The sequence below is a fragment of the Falco cherrug genome, chromosome 9 (assembly GCF_023634085.1).
Source record: "Falco cherrug isolate bFalChe1 chromosome 9, bFalChe1.pri, whole genome shotgun sequence".
NCBI classification, from domain to species: domain Eukaryota; kingdom Metazoa; phylum Chordata; class Aves; order Falconiformes; family Falconidae; genus Falco; species Falco cherrug.
Window position 1 is genome coordinate 8,525,445 of NC_073705.1, and position 14,810 is coordinate 8,540,254.

General features: G+C 36.8%; 1 protein-coding gene across 2 annotated transcripts in view; it reads right to left on the minus strand.

The window, feature by feature from the left end:
• Positions 1-14,810, minus strand: part of CCDC180 (coiled-coil domain containing 180) — a 29,357-nt gene that overhangs the window by 149 nt on the left and 14,398 nt on the right. For both annotated transcript variants that reach the window (XM_055719786.1, XM_055719785.1), the window contains 17 exons: positions 14,525-14,671; positions 14,117-14,261; positions 13,791-13,907; positions 13,275-13,373; positions 12,801-12,914; positions 11,928-12,130; positions 11,128-11,198; positions 10,171-10,351; positions 9,515-9,589; positions 8,512-8,578; positions 8,030-8,171; positions 7,453-7,613; positions 6,492-6,629; positions 5,343-5,454; positions 4,994-5,099; positions 4,313-4,451; positions 11-2,751 (listed from right to left, as the gene is read on the minus strand). In XM_055719786.1, coding sequence (XP_055575761.1) covers positions 2,620-2,751; positions 4,313-4,451; positions 4,994-5,099; positions 5,343-5,454; positions 6,492-6,629; positions 7,453-7,613; positions 8,030-8,171; positions 8,512-8,578; positions 9,515-9,589; positions 10,171-10,351; positions 11,128-11,198; positions 11,928-12,130; positions 12,801-12,914; positions 13,275-13,373; positions 13,791-13,907; positions 14,117-14,261; positions 14,525-14,671 — 2,149 coding nt within the window. In that variant the 3' untranslated portion in view covers positions 11-2,619. The remainder of the gene's footprint in view (positions 1-10; positions 2,752-4,312; positions 4,452-4,993; positions 5,100-5,342; positions 5,455-6,491; positions 6,630-7,452; positions 7,614-8,029; positions 8,172-8,511; positions 8,579-9,514; positions 9,590-10,170; positions 10,352-11,127; positions 11,199-11,927; positions 12,131-12,800; positions 12,915-13,274; positions 13,374-13,790; positions 13,908-14,116; positions 14,262-14,524; positions 14,672-14,810) is intronic.

A 14,810-nucleotide genomic window follows, 5' to 3' on the forward strand; every position in this document is an offset into this window, starting at 1 on the left:
TCATTATTACCTCCAGTAAATACAGAACTACAGTACTGCAGATAAGTCTCTTGTGTGTGCAAGCTCACTTCCGCCTCCCCAGCATCCTCTGCAGCCACATCAAGCGTTCTTCCGCAAGGCAAGGTTTCCAGGCTGCTGCTGTAGGGACTGTAATGCAGTATTGCATTAGAGCACGGTGCTTCCTAGCATGTGACTGGAGCCGGGGGGGAGGGAAAAAAAAGAAAGAAAAAAAAAAGGGACTGTTTGTCAATCTCCTATTTATAGACAGTCAGATAGTGGGAGGAACTGGTACAGGGTGCTTGTTTGGAGGAGGCTGAATTAAGCATCACAGAGATCTTTTCTGTCTTGGCCCTTGGTAAGGCATATACAACAGTGCCAATAGAGCTGAAAAGTCAGTAACAATTTTTCCACTTGAATTTCTTTGGTTATAAAAAGATAAGTAGCAAAAAGTTCTTTAATTTGCTTTATTATGCCATACAGAAATGCTCTCTGGTGCTTCTTCCTCACTCTCCTGTCAACCAATCTAATCAGCTTTTACCAAGAAGCATCACAAAATCCCACTGTATAAAAAAATATGAATCTTAAGGCTTTCCACCATTTAAAGCCTTCATGGATTCCATGCTGAACAGTTCTAGATTCTTGCCTAAAAATGCTGCAAATCCACAAATGTAGAAGGATTTACAACCAGGCTTTCCTCTCTAGCTGCCATTCTGTGCTTTGACCAGTTTTGTCTAACTCCTGTGCTTGTTCTGTAATGACAGCTGCCACACCGATGCCAGGATTTTTCAGTGCCATGTATCGGACCTTTTGCTTGACACCTCTGGCACAAGCAAAATGGACAAGTGTGCAGAGGGGTGTTCAAACAGTTGTTTTTCAATAATTTGAGAGCTGGCTACACAGAGGGTAGGCAGGCAACCTAGGCCAGTGCTTTATTGCCCTTTGCATCAGGAGGCTTCCTAATTTCCAGCCATGATCTCACTTGCTGCAGTTTAGGTCTCTGCCTTTTATGACCGTGATCATGCACCTGGGGACTCCCTTTACATATCTGTAGGCTATGATGTGTCCTTCCCTCTTCTACTCTGGTCCTTCTAATCAGGTCCATGACATATAAAACCTTGTATGTGACTTTATAGAATTATTCTCCATTTTCAGACTCTTTGTTTCTCTAAAACATCAAGCCTTGATTGAATTCTGTTTTCCGTGGCACTTGCAACCCTCTCTGCTTGATATCACTTTCCAATTTCATAAACATCCTTTTGAAATTTTCCCCCAAAGCATAAATGAAAACATAAGACAGTACCACTTTGCAAATAGTCTCCTGGGGATTCTAATTTTCAGCACCTGACCATCCTCACGCACTTACTGCCACAGCATTCAGAAGACTGATAGCACAGAACTTGGCTGATGGGGATGGACAGATAATGAACAGCTAGAAGAAAGGACAATAAAAGTTATCCTCAAATTGAATAGTAAAATTAACACAGAATAAAAAAAAGACATGGGAGTTCTGGTTGTTTTAGTGCAGTTTCAGCTGTTGTAATAGGCATAGTGTACTTTCATGTGTCTTTTTGGAGTAAACATCTAATCCCTCAGGAAAAGTAATACACATATTTTGAAGTATTGCATCATTAGGAGCACAGCTGATGCTTTCCAACTTTGCATCAGTTTCTGTGTTACAAATCTGCATGAATACTGGAGCCAGATGAGTTCAGAACATCTCCTTGCATCTAAAACCATCTCACTGACATTTACCATATTTGTCCTCAACTGATTTACAACCCTAGGGTTCACAATGAATGCAAACAAAAATGAAATAGATGTGGTTGCAGTTAACGACAGAATCTCCTAACAAACACAAGAAACAGCTAAAAGATTTTTAATAGTTACTCAGGTTCCTTGAATTTGTTCAGAGAGTTTTTTTAAAAGGCGATATGGTTGAAAGTAGCTATATTACTCCTAAATGAACTTGCTGGACCTCCCAGAACAAAGCAGTACTTTATCTTCAAGCCCTGCCTTGGAAAGCATTCTGGACTGCAGATAAATGCCTCACTTGTAGACCATTTTGTGCAAAATATTCTTTGCAGATCAACTATTTCAGATTTCTAAAACTGAAGTAGCGAGTTGTGAGTACAGTGTGGTTCAGAATGTGAAGAAAGAGAGGATATCCATAGGAAAGGCTTCATCTGTGCCGAAGAAACAGTTTCCTCACTGGACTCCATTATTAAACAGGCCACCTTTGACTACTATAACCTTGGACTGCGCCATGCCACAGACGTATTCAATCATGCCTGAGGCTTGGACATGAACTTCAGTACAAACCCACTGCTTGAGCTTCCAGCTTTTCAGATTCTCATATTACAGCTAGCACCACAACAAGTTAACTTTACTTGGCTGAGATCCAGCTAGGAAGCACTGCACAGAGTCTGCATTTCATTTACAGCACATTCGTCAGATTTTTTTATTTCAAAAGACAAAATTCCTTTTGCCATGGCATTTGTTCAGTGCAAAAAAAATAAAAATAATTAGAAAATTCTGTTGGACTACATCTTACAACATCGATGACATTAGCACAAACTCATCAGTTCAGAGCAGAAGAACACCAGCAAAATTTGACTGATCTCATTTGTACAATTCCTTAATCTTCTGGACAGATCGTTTCCACCAATTTTCCCAACGCTGAACTGTCAGCAGCTGAGCTGTACTTTCTTCCTTGATCTGGGCAAACTGCTGCTCAAGTTTACATTTGTATTTCTGTATAAAGAACAACAACAATAAATTACAAAATTGGTAGCAATGAAATATAATTTTACTTTGCCTAAAACCAGGTCCTGATCCACTGTGTCAGAAGATTGCATACAGGCCACTAACTTTCTGCCTTTGATAACAGAACTATATGAACAACGAATTATTCACTGTCTGCCTTCTGTGTTCCCTTTACAGACTTCTGAAACAAAATTTTTTTAGCAAAATGTAAATTTTGCCAAAAATGCATGACCTTAATCTCACCTCTATTAGCTCATAAGATTAAAAAGCTGCCTTCTCTAGAGAATAGAGAGGAAAGCATGCATCCCAAACACAGAAAGCACTCTGGCCCTTGCTGGAACTTCCTAAATCACCAGTATGAACTGAACTACTACAAAGCTACTAAAAAGGTATTTCACCTAAACAGAAATCTGTAGACTACCATGAAAACCTCAAGGCACCTTTATTAAAGGGTATATGCTCCAAAATATAAAATACTGTATTTTTAATGCAACATACATTCAGGAAAATATTTCTGTGGCATGCATTTACTATATCACACCCTGCTGACAAGCTGCATTCACTTCAAAACTGTCCTGTAGCCAGGTTCTTAGGTACCATAACTAGACTGTCCTGTAGCCAGGTGCTTAGGTACCATAACTAGATACATAAAACACTCATGCAAATTTGTAGTTTTGATGGCATTTGCCACTGCTGACAGTGTATTTTATATTTCCCTGTTAAAAAAAACATATTTTAAAACTGCTTCAGTTCACTGGAAGCACAATTACTTCCAGGACAAATGCATAAACACAGACCATTTATTTCCTAATTGCTGAGCACTGCTGTTTTGCAAGCTATAGTCAGTGCAAGTCAGAGTCTCAGAGTTGTCTGGAATGTGTTCATTCCTCTAGTAAACTTAGTGAAGAACATCCCTGGCAGTGTTCAAGGCCAGATTGGACAGGGCTTCGAGCAACCTGGTCTAGCAGAAGGTGTCCCTGCCTGTGGCAGGGGGGTTGGAACTAGATGTTCTTTAAGGACCCTTCCAACCCAAACAATTCTATGATTCTATGATCATTTTTATGGTGGAAACAATGATCTGTGATAGTTCAGGATTTAAGATAGGTACGAAGTACCCCACAGCCCTTCACCTTTTATGGAAAAATCAGCCTCTTGTTGTCTAAGGTTAGAGCTGCAGGCTTTACAAAGAAAGATGAGTGAAAGCAAGCTGTATAGAAATGGCATTGTGGCAGCAGCTACTTTTTGAATTGTGATGCTGCCAAAATGCATGAAGTGTCCTGTTTCTAATGCCATCCATGCTTCTCTGCTGAAACAGTTCCCCATTGTAATGTATCTGAATGAGAGGGTTCCCTGAGAAACCAACTGTCTGCTTTTGACAACATCACAAAGAAACAAACAGAAGAAAGGATTTCTACACACGGTTAATATGGCTTTAAGATCTGAAAACATTGTGTATATTAATAACTTATACATAGCTATAATGTTCTTCTTGAAAAGACAAATCCACAACAGTAGTAGCCCCACTCACAGTCCTTTCCCACAGACCAACCTTATATGCAGCATCTCTTGCTTCTACTGCTGCTACGTGGCCCAGTGTAGTCTTAGCTGTTCTAATTGATGCAGTTTCTCTGCAAAGAATATAGTCTGAATTGCCTGTTATAGTAGTCATGGGTATTCCTGGCCAAGTCCTTTAAAAAACAGAACAAATAAGCAAGCAAAACTCATGAGAGAGAAAGTTAGAAAATAGAGCAGATCATACTAATTCATGTTACTCGTACTTAAAAGTGCAAAAGATTAATCACTTTTTTCATCTCCACAAAAGGTTTACCCTAAATGCTGTATTATTTAGTACAACCACCTTTTCTTTGAAAACCTCAGGATCTCTGCACAGTAAATAGAATTCATATCTTCTGAGTGAAAATTCAGATCTATAAATATACTGTGCAAGTGCTGAATTATTAAAGTGGCTAAAAGTGGCATAGCAATAATTGAAATTGTATCACTTCACAATACAACACATAATTCACTTTTATTTGGATCCATTGCTATTCTTTCTTTAAAATCATTACCCACCCAAACTGTCCCATAGCTAGTTAAATGACATCACTAATGATGAGCATAGTATTCAGCAGTTTCAACAACTGCAGCAAAAAACCATGAGGACAGTGCCCGATACTAGTTTAGAGAAGAGAAATTACATAAAGCAGTGCTTAGTATCTTCAAACATTACCTGCTCCCACGTTCAATTAACTGTTTAACTTCATGGATTTCTAGAGGAAGTGCAGCTTCTTTATGACAGATTAAAGTGGATGTCTCCTCTCTTGGTATTTCAGTTTCTGAGAGATAATAGAAGATATACTCAGCAGCAACAAAACAATGGCAGTAATACAATTGTTTAGAAGTAACTATATGCAGCTAGATGCTCTTCACTTTCAAGAAATAGCTTTGCATACCTGATCATGCAAAACTTTCCATTTAAAGTACTATAGCATATAAAAGTCTCCTCTTCCTAGGGAAAGATGATTGCAATCTTTGAGAAGGAAGCAGAGGCCTTAACAAGCAATCTCTTCTTTACTTACTTGCTACTTGTACATCATCAATAGTGATACTTTCATCTAATTCCAGGAGCAGATTTTCGGTGAAGGCAGCCAGCGCAGAAAAAAAGTTCTGAGCACACTCAGCAACACAGTCCTGTTGGGACATTGGAAAAAAATGAGAGGAATTCCTTTGATAATTTGATCTCCTCTCCTGTTAGTTTAGCTCCAAAAGAACTACACAAGTGTCCAAACTTGACATTTTGCAGCAGCTGCAGGCAAGACAAAAGGCTGTAAGTTGCACATGAAAGGGTCTAAAAGTGCCTCTCTGCTGTATTCCAAACACCACCTGATTACCTAAAGTACAAAACACTACAGTTCTGTGCATAGGTGCTCAGTAGTTGTATATTTGGGTTAAGCTTCTAAACCTGATAAAACCAGCTGTCTGTAAATGCATCCTTCTGTCCAAAGCAAAGGCCATTTTAGACTTCAGGTACTTTGGGTGGAAGTGCTCTGGCCAGGTATTATTCTAAAACAGGGAATGTGTGTTTCCATGCGTGTATGCAGAGCTAAGAGGAGAAGGACATATTACTTCAGAATTAAAAGTATATATACTCTGCAGACAGGATAGAATTTTAAGTGGCCTGAGAGAAGTAAACAAAGGCCTTTAATGCCGGGGAACTGACCTTCAAGAACCCTAGAGGATGGAGCAGGGAAAGTGTTCTGATTCCTGGATCTCTCCTATAAAATTCTGCTTATTCCAGTTCTTAATATCGTGTAGAAAAATGTCAATTATTCGCACTAATGAAATGCACACAGGAGAAACCCCTCCAGGCATCTGTTGTCTGCAAGTAATATAACTAACCAGAGGATGTCACTGTTGCTCCCACTTTACACTTTTAGACAATCATTGTGCCATTAATACCTAAGTCATCTCTTCCTCAGTATGTTCCATGAATGGCACAAAAGATCAGATCAGTTAGCCCCACAATAGATCTATGCACGTGTACATGTGCATATGCAGTTATGCATATATTGATCTAATGCTAGTAATACCTAACATAAAAGATAAACAGGATTGCCTAAAATGGAAAATGTTTTCCAGTTTGACAGGGAGGAAAAATGTATCCAACACGTACTCTCCTTTCCAAATGTAACACCTAAGTCCATACTAAGCAAGGGCTTTACAATTACCTGCAGCATCTGTGTGTTGAGGCGAATACCATCAGCTTGGTCTTTTTGCCTTTTTATTTCGTCTTGGTACAAACCATCCAGCTGAAGTAAGTTGTCTGGGTGTCCCAGGGAGGGATGTAATTGATTCTTGTGCACAGCCTTTCGGTAAATACAGAAGAAAGAAATGCCCTAAGTAAATAATGTGCAATTGAGGCATAATAAGGAATAAGCAAACCCCACATATTTTATATAAAGTATTCAGAAAGACAAAATTTAGTGTATTCCTTGGCTGTCTAGAAATAAACCTTGTTGTGCATATATACCAAATTGCCTGTCTGCTGGAGAACAAGGCCTCTGATCTCACCTTGGTTTTTGTTGTCAGCAAATAATAATCTCTCCTATCAAGTGGTAAACAAGATATTTTTTATATCTTTATATTTGTACTTTTTTCCTGAATTGAACTTAATACTCAGAGGAATAAAATCTCAAGATACTGCTCTGTAACATTTTCTGCGTAATCTCTATTATGATTCCTTTATCAGTTCTGATACTCCTGGATAAAATATACCTCTTTTTTGAAAGATAGTAAATAATGATATTTCATTATCCTTATGTCATAGTACCTACAAAGAAGTGCATCCATACCGTATGAGTTCTATAGCCATACCACTATGTCACAGCCCCTAGAGAGTTTAAAATCTAAGTGTAAAATGACAGGCAGAGCTGTACAAGATTACACAGAGGCAGACCAATGCTTGAAGCAGTGATAGAAGGGACTGAGTTACTAGCAATACCAAGCTTCCAATAGAAGACTAACAGACTAACTGCAAACATAGAAACTAAATGTGTGGCTAGCTCAGCAGTCAGTAATCCAGCAAACAGTGAGATTAATAAAAAGTAAATTTTATAATTCTGATGCATTTAGCATTGCTAACACTGGAAGCATTCCGATATGTCCAATATATTCCAACATGATACATACCTTCATGTTTTCCCAGTCTTGCAGCTGTTTATTGAAGATGTGCTGAATCTGACCAGTGGAATAGCTGAGCTCCTGCTCGTGTTTTTTAAAAAGACCATCAACTGCCAACTGGGAGACAGAAGGGAGCTGCTTCTCAAACAACTTCAGCTGATCCTGAAATTCTTTTTGGAAAAGACAGGGTGTTTATGTGTCACAGAAGTATTCATTGCAAGTAAAAAAAATGCTCGGCCGACTGAATGTACACTGCAAAGGTCAAACAACCTAGAGTTTTCTCCCTCAGAGATTCTGTCCCTGCCGTTCGTTTTTCTAGGTCCAATGCTTTGAGAAACATACACTTACTAAAATATGTGACCTTGTACAGGTCTTTCAACTAAGTGATGTGCCCTTCTGCCACACTTTTCATAGCTGCTAATATGTAAAAGACAATATTGGCCCAATTTCCAGTAAAATCAACTGGAGTTTTTCCACTGAGTGTGATGGATTAAGAAAGCTACATCATTCTCAATCACTGCAATTTTCAGTTTACATAACTGAAAAATTACATGCACAAGAAATTAAAAGTCTTAACTGAATTTACCTTTAAGACAGGAATTGTAATAATCATCTGTCTGACGTTGCAATGACAATAGATTCTGTTTGAGCACTTCTGCATATTGTTCAAATGTCTCTGGCAGATCTTCACGCATTATGATTTCAGTCTTCTCTTTCTGGTAGAACTCCTTCAGAAGGTAAAGATAAGAAAGAAAAGTTGTTGATAACACATTCAAACAAGTCACATCTAGGCATATAACAGTAGCAGGGATACTTAAGGCTATCGGCCACACTCTTATTGGAGACCAGTTTTCTTCCTTTGATTCTGAAATGCTTAGTTAATATTTATAAAGAAACCTGTGATTAAAACCACACTGTGTCAAACACTATTTAAAAATTAGATGCACTGGTGAAGAATGGAAAATTTTTGTATGGTCATGCGAACCTTGCAAACAACCAAATAATTTAGCTGACACAGGATTAGACCTATGAAAGCAAAAGTGACAGAACAACATGGAGTTTTCTTACCTCAGCAAGGCAGAGCAAGTTGTTATTACCTGTCCAGAGAATATTCATAATAATCCCCTTAAAAGTACTGAAAACAAACAAAGTTAAAAACAAAATTAAAAAAAGAGAAAATCACACTGTAAAATAATCCCATTGGCAATATTTACTGTTTTTCAAATATTTTGTTCAGGTTTATTTTAATACATTTTTCAGAGATACACAAATATTCAGAACAACTAAGAATCTTCAGCCCCATTAGTACAGATTCTCTTCAGAAGCAGCAATGACTCTGAGCTATTGTATATGCTTACTGGAGAACAATTCCACATCATTGTAAGAAAAAAGCAATCTCAGCCAATTTTTTTATATATATATATTTATATATATAAAAATTGAAAATACCGTGCATTTTAGATAAAGCAAAAATATTTGAAGGTGGGTCTAGCTGTTTACTGGAAGTATTTTGAAATACTAGAACAAAATTCCCAAGCACTTAAACATCTTAGGCATTAATTCTAACAGTCTTGCATGGCACATACGAAATATCTCAAATCTATATAGTACAACTGCACATATCAAGAAAAAATATAATTTTCTTGGAGAAGGAAAATGGAACCATTTAATACTCACCTTCTAAACAGTTTGTTCCTTCCTTATTCATATAAATGTAATATTGAGCACAAGAATGTAGTGTATAAAATGTATTGATCTTCTCAGAGGTGAAAATAACTGAAAGACAGGCTATTTTACATTTTCCAGCCCATTTTTTCTAAGTGTACAAAATGGGCTCCAATGAGGTCACCCATTTCAGACATTAATCAGAACAAAATGGATCACTTTTATATTTATTATTATTATGCTACAAAAAGGAACTTTTCTGTAAAAACTTTGATCCATAACTATCAAGATTAAATACCTCAAAATTCAATGGTGAACTCTGTAGTTCACAGCTATAAATAAAGAAATAGATAGGTAGGGGTTTTTTGCACATTAACTTTTATTTCTACAAATTTACAAGACTTACTCAGATTGTGGAGGCTTCTCTCCAAATATCTGGAATCTCTGGTCACTGAGAACTGATGTGGTGCGTTTCTGCTGCCTAGGGAGGCAAAACATTAATTTGAAATGATCCACAAGCATTTCCCTTCTCTGGCTGATTATTTGAGCTAGTCAGTCATATAATGGACATGAAACTGAAGAAAAACTGTAATTCTAAAACTAGTATTATGTGGAAAAAAAATTTTTGATGGAAAAAAATTCTTGGGATTCTCTCCTCAACAGCTCTTCAAAACTTTTCTATTGTTTTCATTATTACAGTAGCCCGTTTCATCTATCTATGAACTAAGCTGAAGACATACTATTTGGACACCAGACCTGAAAGTTAAGCCATACTGATTTAATAGTGGGGTCAGTCTATATTTCAACAACTTCAAAAAACAAAACAACAGCAGATAAAGGAGAAAAAGAAGAATGTTTTCCCAGCCAAAATCTGGACAAAAAAAGCAGAGCTGATCATGAGGACATAAACAGGAAAGAGATCCCAAATGATAAGCACAGATGGAAAGAAGACTAATACAAATAAGCATTAAGAATTTTGCAGAGAAGAGGCAGTGGAAAAAGTTTAGGTAAATTTCTGCATGGGAATATTATAAGTGGAATTCCTCATTTCAGGGGTCTTACCTTCTTCTTGGCATTCTTTTTTTTACAGATGACTTCTTGGTGGTCTGAGCTGCATTGCTTTGAGTAGCAGAGTTCTGAGGACCTTCATCAGGTACTTTTAAGTGAGAATCCTTCTTTTTTGATTTGGGATGAATTTGAGCTGAATCCTTTTTTGATTTGGGATGAATTTGAGCTGCTTTATCTTTATCAACAGAAGATGAAGAACACTGTATAAATGCCAACTGAATTCTTTCTTATATTTTTATAAAAATATATATAATTGTTTTCTCATGTCTGTCTATAATGTTTCCTTACAACATTAAGGGTTCAACTATAGGAACAATCATTTCTGGCAGACAGAACTGAAGTAACCCAGCAGTGGCAACAGCAATAGAGCTTTGGGGCATAAGTAACAGGAATGTCATAGAAATTTGTGGTAGGTGGGAGGAGATTTAATACAACATTAAGGCAGGGAGTAATAATGAGAATGAATGGGCTACGTCCCTAGTCTTTGCTGTGATGGGGTCTTAGGAATGCAGAAGAGAGAGAGGATATCTTTGGGAGTGGCTGGAGGAGTCAAGCTCTGGAGAAAAGAGATAAGGAAATGGGAATGCTGGGTAGGGAGCAGTTGGGGTTACCTCTGCACTCACCTTTGAGTGAATGATAATACACTGTGAGAAGGATCCCTGATCTCCTATCTATTTTCATGACTTCTAATTTTTTCTCCACCCCCTTTCCCTTTTGCTATCAGTGGGTACAAAATGGGTACTCTCTAAAATGATTTTCTTGTTCTGCAGCTTTCATTGGTTAAGAGTCAAAAATCATTATCTTATTGCGAAGTAAAGATGTTCAAGAAAAAAGCTGGGATGCACAACTCTCTCAGAACTAGCATGTAAGGCATATGCCAGACCTGCTCAGAGACATGCTAGGAACTACAACTTAAAGGAATATAATATATTAAAAGAAATATTGGCACACCTGGTCCTAATGAATTTGAGTGATCATTTCTTTCCTTATTTAAGTCTGAAGATTTTCTGGATGGGTTTATTCTGAAACAACAACAACAAAAAAATAGAGCTAACTGGCTATGGAATACTCTGATATTTTATATTATATACCATATTATATACTATATAGAGAACTATGTAAGGTCTCCATCCCTACCATGTGCTAAGTGCAGTTAAATTTTTGAGATAATATTTAGCAGATAGGATTACTTTTTCAACTGACAGTAAATATAAGAACTTTCACGGGACTAACTATTTAACCGGAATGTTAAAATTTCTACAAGAAGAACTGCATTAAAATATTTATTTGCAAATCACACACTTGTCATACTGTTCATTTCCCACTTTGTATGTTGATTCAACTATGTAGCACATAATCACCTTTTAACTTAAATAAGGCTCTAGAACACAAAAATGTAATATGTAAAATTTATCATAGTGCTATAAACTAGATGTCACTTATTACTCACAATGCAGTATTGGCTATTAGAAATCTTGTACTTAAAAAGGGAAGTCTCAGCTAGACTGATTTTTAAAGCTAGTCTGGATCAAAAAGTATGTGGTAAATTACCTGTGAACAAGATATTCAATAGTTCTGTATATAGAAAGGTAAACTACAAAATATGAATTTAGGAAAACCTTTATGTGCTTCAGGAATATAAATTTAGAAATACTACGGTGAAGCCCCTTGTAGTGTTACGAACCTCATGAAGAGAAGAGGCATCTATAGCAAATATACAGAAAAATACCTTTAGGCAAAAAAGTACTTACTCAAGTAAATTTTTGATAACGCTTACTGCTAAATCATCAACTGCAGGCTTTTCCATGCTGCTTGGAACTAACAAAGGATATTTGACAGGATCCAGCCCCGTCACCAACACTTTGTTCTCAGCTCTGACACCTGTGCTTCTTTGCATGGTAACAGCAATTGGACCTTGTAACAAAACATCTGTTGCAAGAGGGGTAAAGTCCTCCTGAAATGGGAAGAAAAATGAAACCCTGTGGACTGTAGCAGACAATTAGTGAAAGTGTCACATGTAATTACTGAAGACTAAAGCAGATCTCCTGGACTTACACTGTTGTACTTCACAAGCTGAAACTTTTTTGTAATTCCAGTAGTAATGTTGTTACAGCAATACAACTCTGAGAGGCTTAAAAGTAGTTAAGAGTAGAGATGCCTAATTATCATAAGCAGTATTTAATTATGTACCCTTAAAACAATGATTCACTGTAGGTTACAAAACCAAGGCAGACTTTCCAGACAAGGAAGGAAAAAAACCACCCAAAACCCAATTGATAAAAAATATCTCTTCAGGACACATTTAAATTTTTAAAACATTACTTAAAGAAACCTGTGAAATATGTATTTATGAACAGTGCTACACCTTGAAAATAATCTCTTGGAAAGAACTGAGTAACTCACTGTGATGCTGCACATCTTAAACTTTTAGTAAACTTAGTGCTGATTTATGCAGCCTCTTAAAAAAGCTGACCTAATGTTACTATGTCTTGGACAGCTTGGCATAATGAAGCATCTTTCTTCATTTGAAAATTCAAAGCACAGATTCTGAAAAACCTTTAAAACATATATGTATACAAATTCACTCATTAAATTCAATGCAGAAAACTTAAACGCTATCTTACATTATCATGTGGGCTCACTGTTTTTAGTAGCAAGCAGTCAAGATACTGGCTCCTCTTTTTCAGTTCTTGCAACACTACTTTGGCAAAACCATACAACTCTTCAGAAGTCAAAGCCTTAAAGATATGATAATACAGAAGGTATTTACCAAACTAGCTATTTCAGACTTTTAAAATACGGTAACCATTGCATACAACATCATTTGACTCTGTTCTGTTGTCATTTTATTTTACACATGTGGAATCCATGAGATTGTACAGAGACTGAGGTTTTTGTTTGGCAAACAGGAAAACAGGTACAGGACCTTCCTGAGCAAAAGTGCTCTGTTATAGAGCACTGGTTTCGCCCAACCCCTGAATGCATATAAACATAAGTCTGCCTCAAAAGGATTAGTTTATACATCATACAAACATGCACAGTGAGTCAAATCAATACCAAGTCAAATTAAATATCATATTGTGCTCATTAGAACTTACTTCTTTATCTACGGTAGGGTGAGCACAAGCATCTATCTTCTGCTGGAGCGCCTCCAGATCAGAGTTTAATGTTGCTGCCTGCAAATTGGATTTTTCTACCTAAAGCAGAAGGAGATATTGGTGAATTGAAATCCTATTCAAGAGATTTTTAGAGCTGCCACTTTGAAACCACTAGACTCACTGGTAAAAACGCTCAATCACTGGTACTCAGAGGAGAAGCTGAAAAAAATAATTCACAAAAGCAACACTTCATGTCCTTTACTGCACCCCACAAAAGTGCTGGTCCATTCAGATGTATATACTCAATGTGCTGCTAGACCATAGTGTTCCAGCATAGCTGCAGCAGTAGTAAAAACATAGTTTTAAGCTGATAATGGCAGAAAACAGGTTTTGTATGAATATAAAAAGTCACTTAACATTTGTCCAATCTGCATTCAGCCAAAAAATCTCTTCAATGCAATACAAGAAAAATTATTATAATTAATTTAAACAAAGTTCTGATGTTTCTGTTTGTACCTCTGATTTGATTTGCACTCGTAGATTTCTCAAAAATCGTTGGATGTTCTCCAGAAAGACTCGATTCATAAAGAGATAACGCAACTTTGTTTCAGAGTGATTGATAAGTTCGGTAGCCTTTAAGAATACCAGAAACAAGAGACAGAACTAATTAATTTTCATTTTTTAAAACTTAAATAACAAACCTCACCATTTCTACTTATTTTTTCCATCATGTAATTGCACACAGAACAGTTTTACAGTCCTAATCTGGGAGCAGGCTGATTATAAATCACATCAAATATGCCAATATCATACATAATTTGAAAGAATGAAACTCTGCACACCTGATCCAAGCAGCTTGATTTCATTTTCTCCATGTCTGTCTTGATTGAACTTTCAAAGGAATCAATACGCTTACTTTCTTCCTGAAGACGCTTGCTGAAATACACTGCCTCCTCAGGAGAAAAGTTACCTCCCTCCAAAAATAATCTGAAAGCAACCAGCAAAGTAAAAGCAAGTAGCTATAAGTGCTCCTTTTCTCAAAGACTATAGTAGCTAAACAGCTCTAAAACATAGCTACCAACACAAATGTGATGAAAAAAGTATAATTGTGGCTTAACAAAATAAATGTGTTTAATAGCAAACTAGATGAATAACAAAATAAGCTTTAATTTTACTGTTCTGCCCACGCAACAGATGCTGATGCCCAGAAATAGGTAACTATAAACAACACTCCCATGAAATCTCTATACCTGCAAGCTTTGAGAAAATTCACATTTGAATTCCTTAATTTTCCTAAAGCTTCCTCCAAATATTTCTGGTAACTCTTCAGGTAAACCTGGATCATTTCCAGATGATTACGGAGCTCTGGGACCAGATTCTTGCTGGAAGAAACTAACCTAACAGCAAATAATAAAAGATAGGGAAAACATAGAAAGAGGAGCATAGATCATGATTCAGACTGCTGGCTGTAAAGACATGAACAAAATCTGAGAACACAAGAGTGTATTACTATTCTGAGAGCAACTCACTGAACTG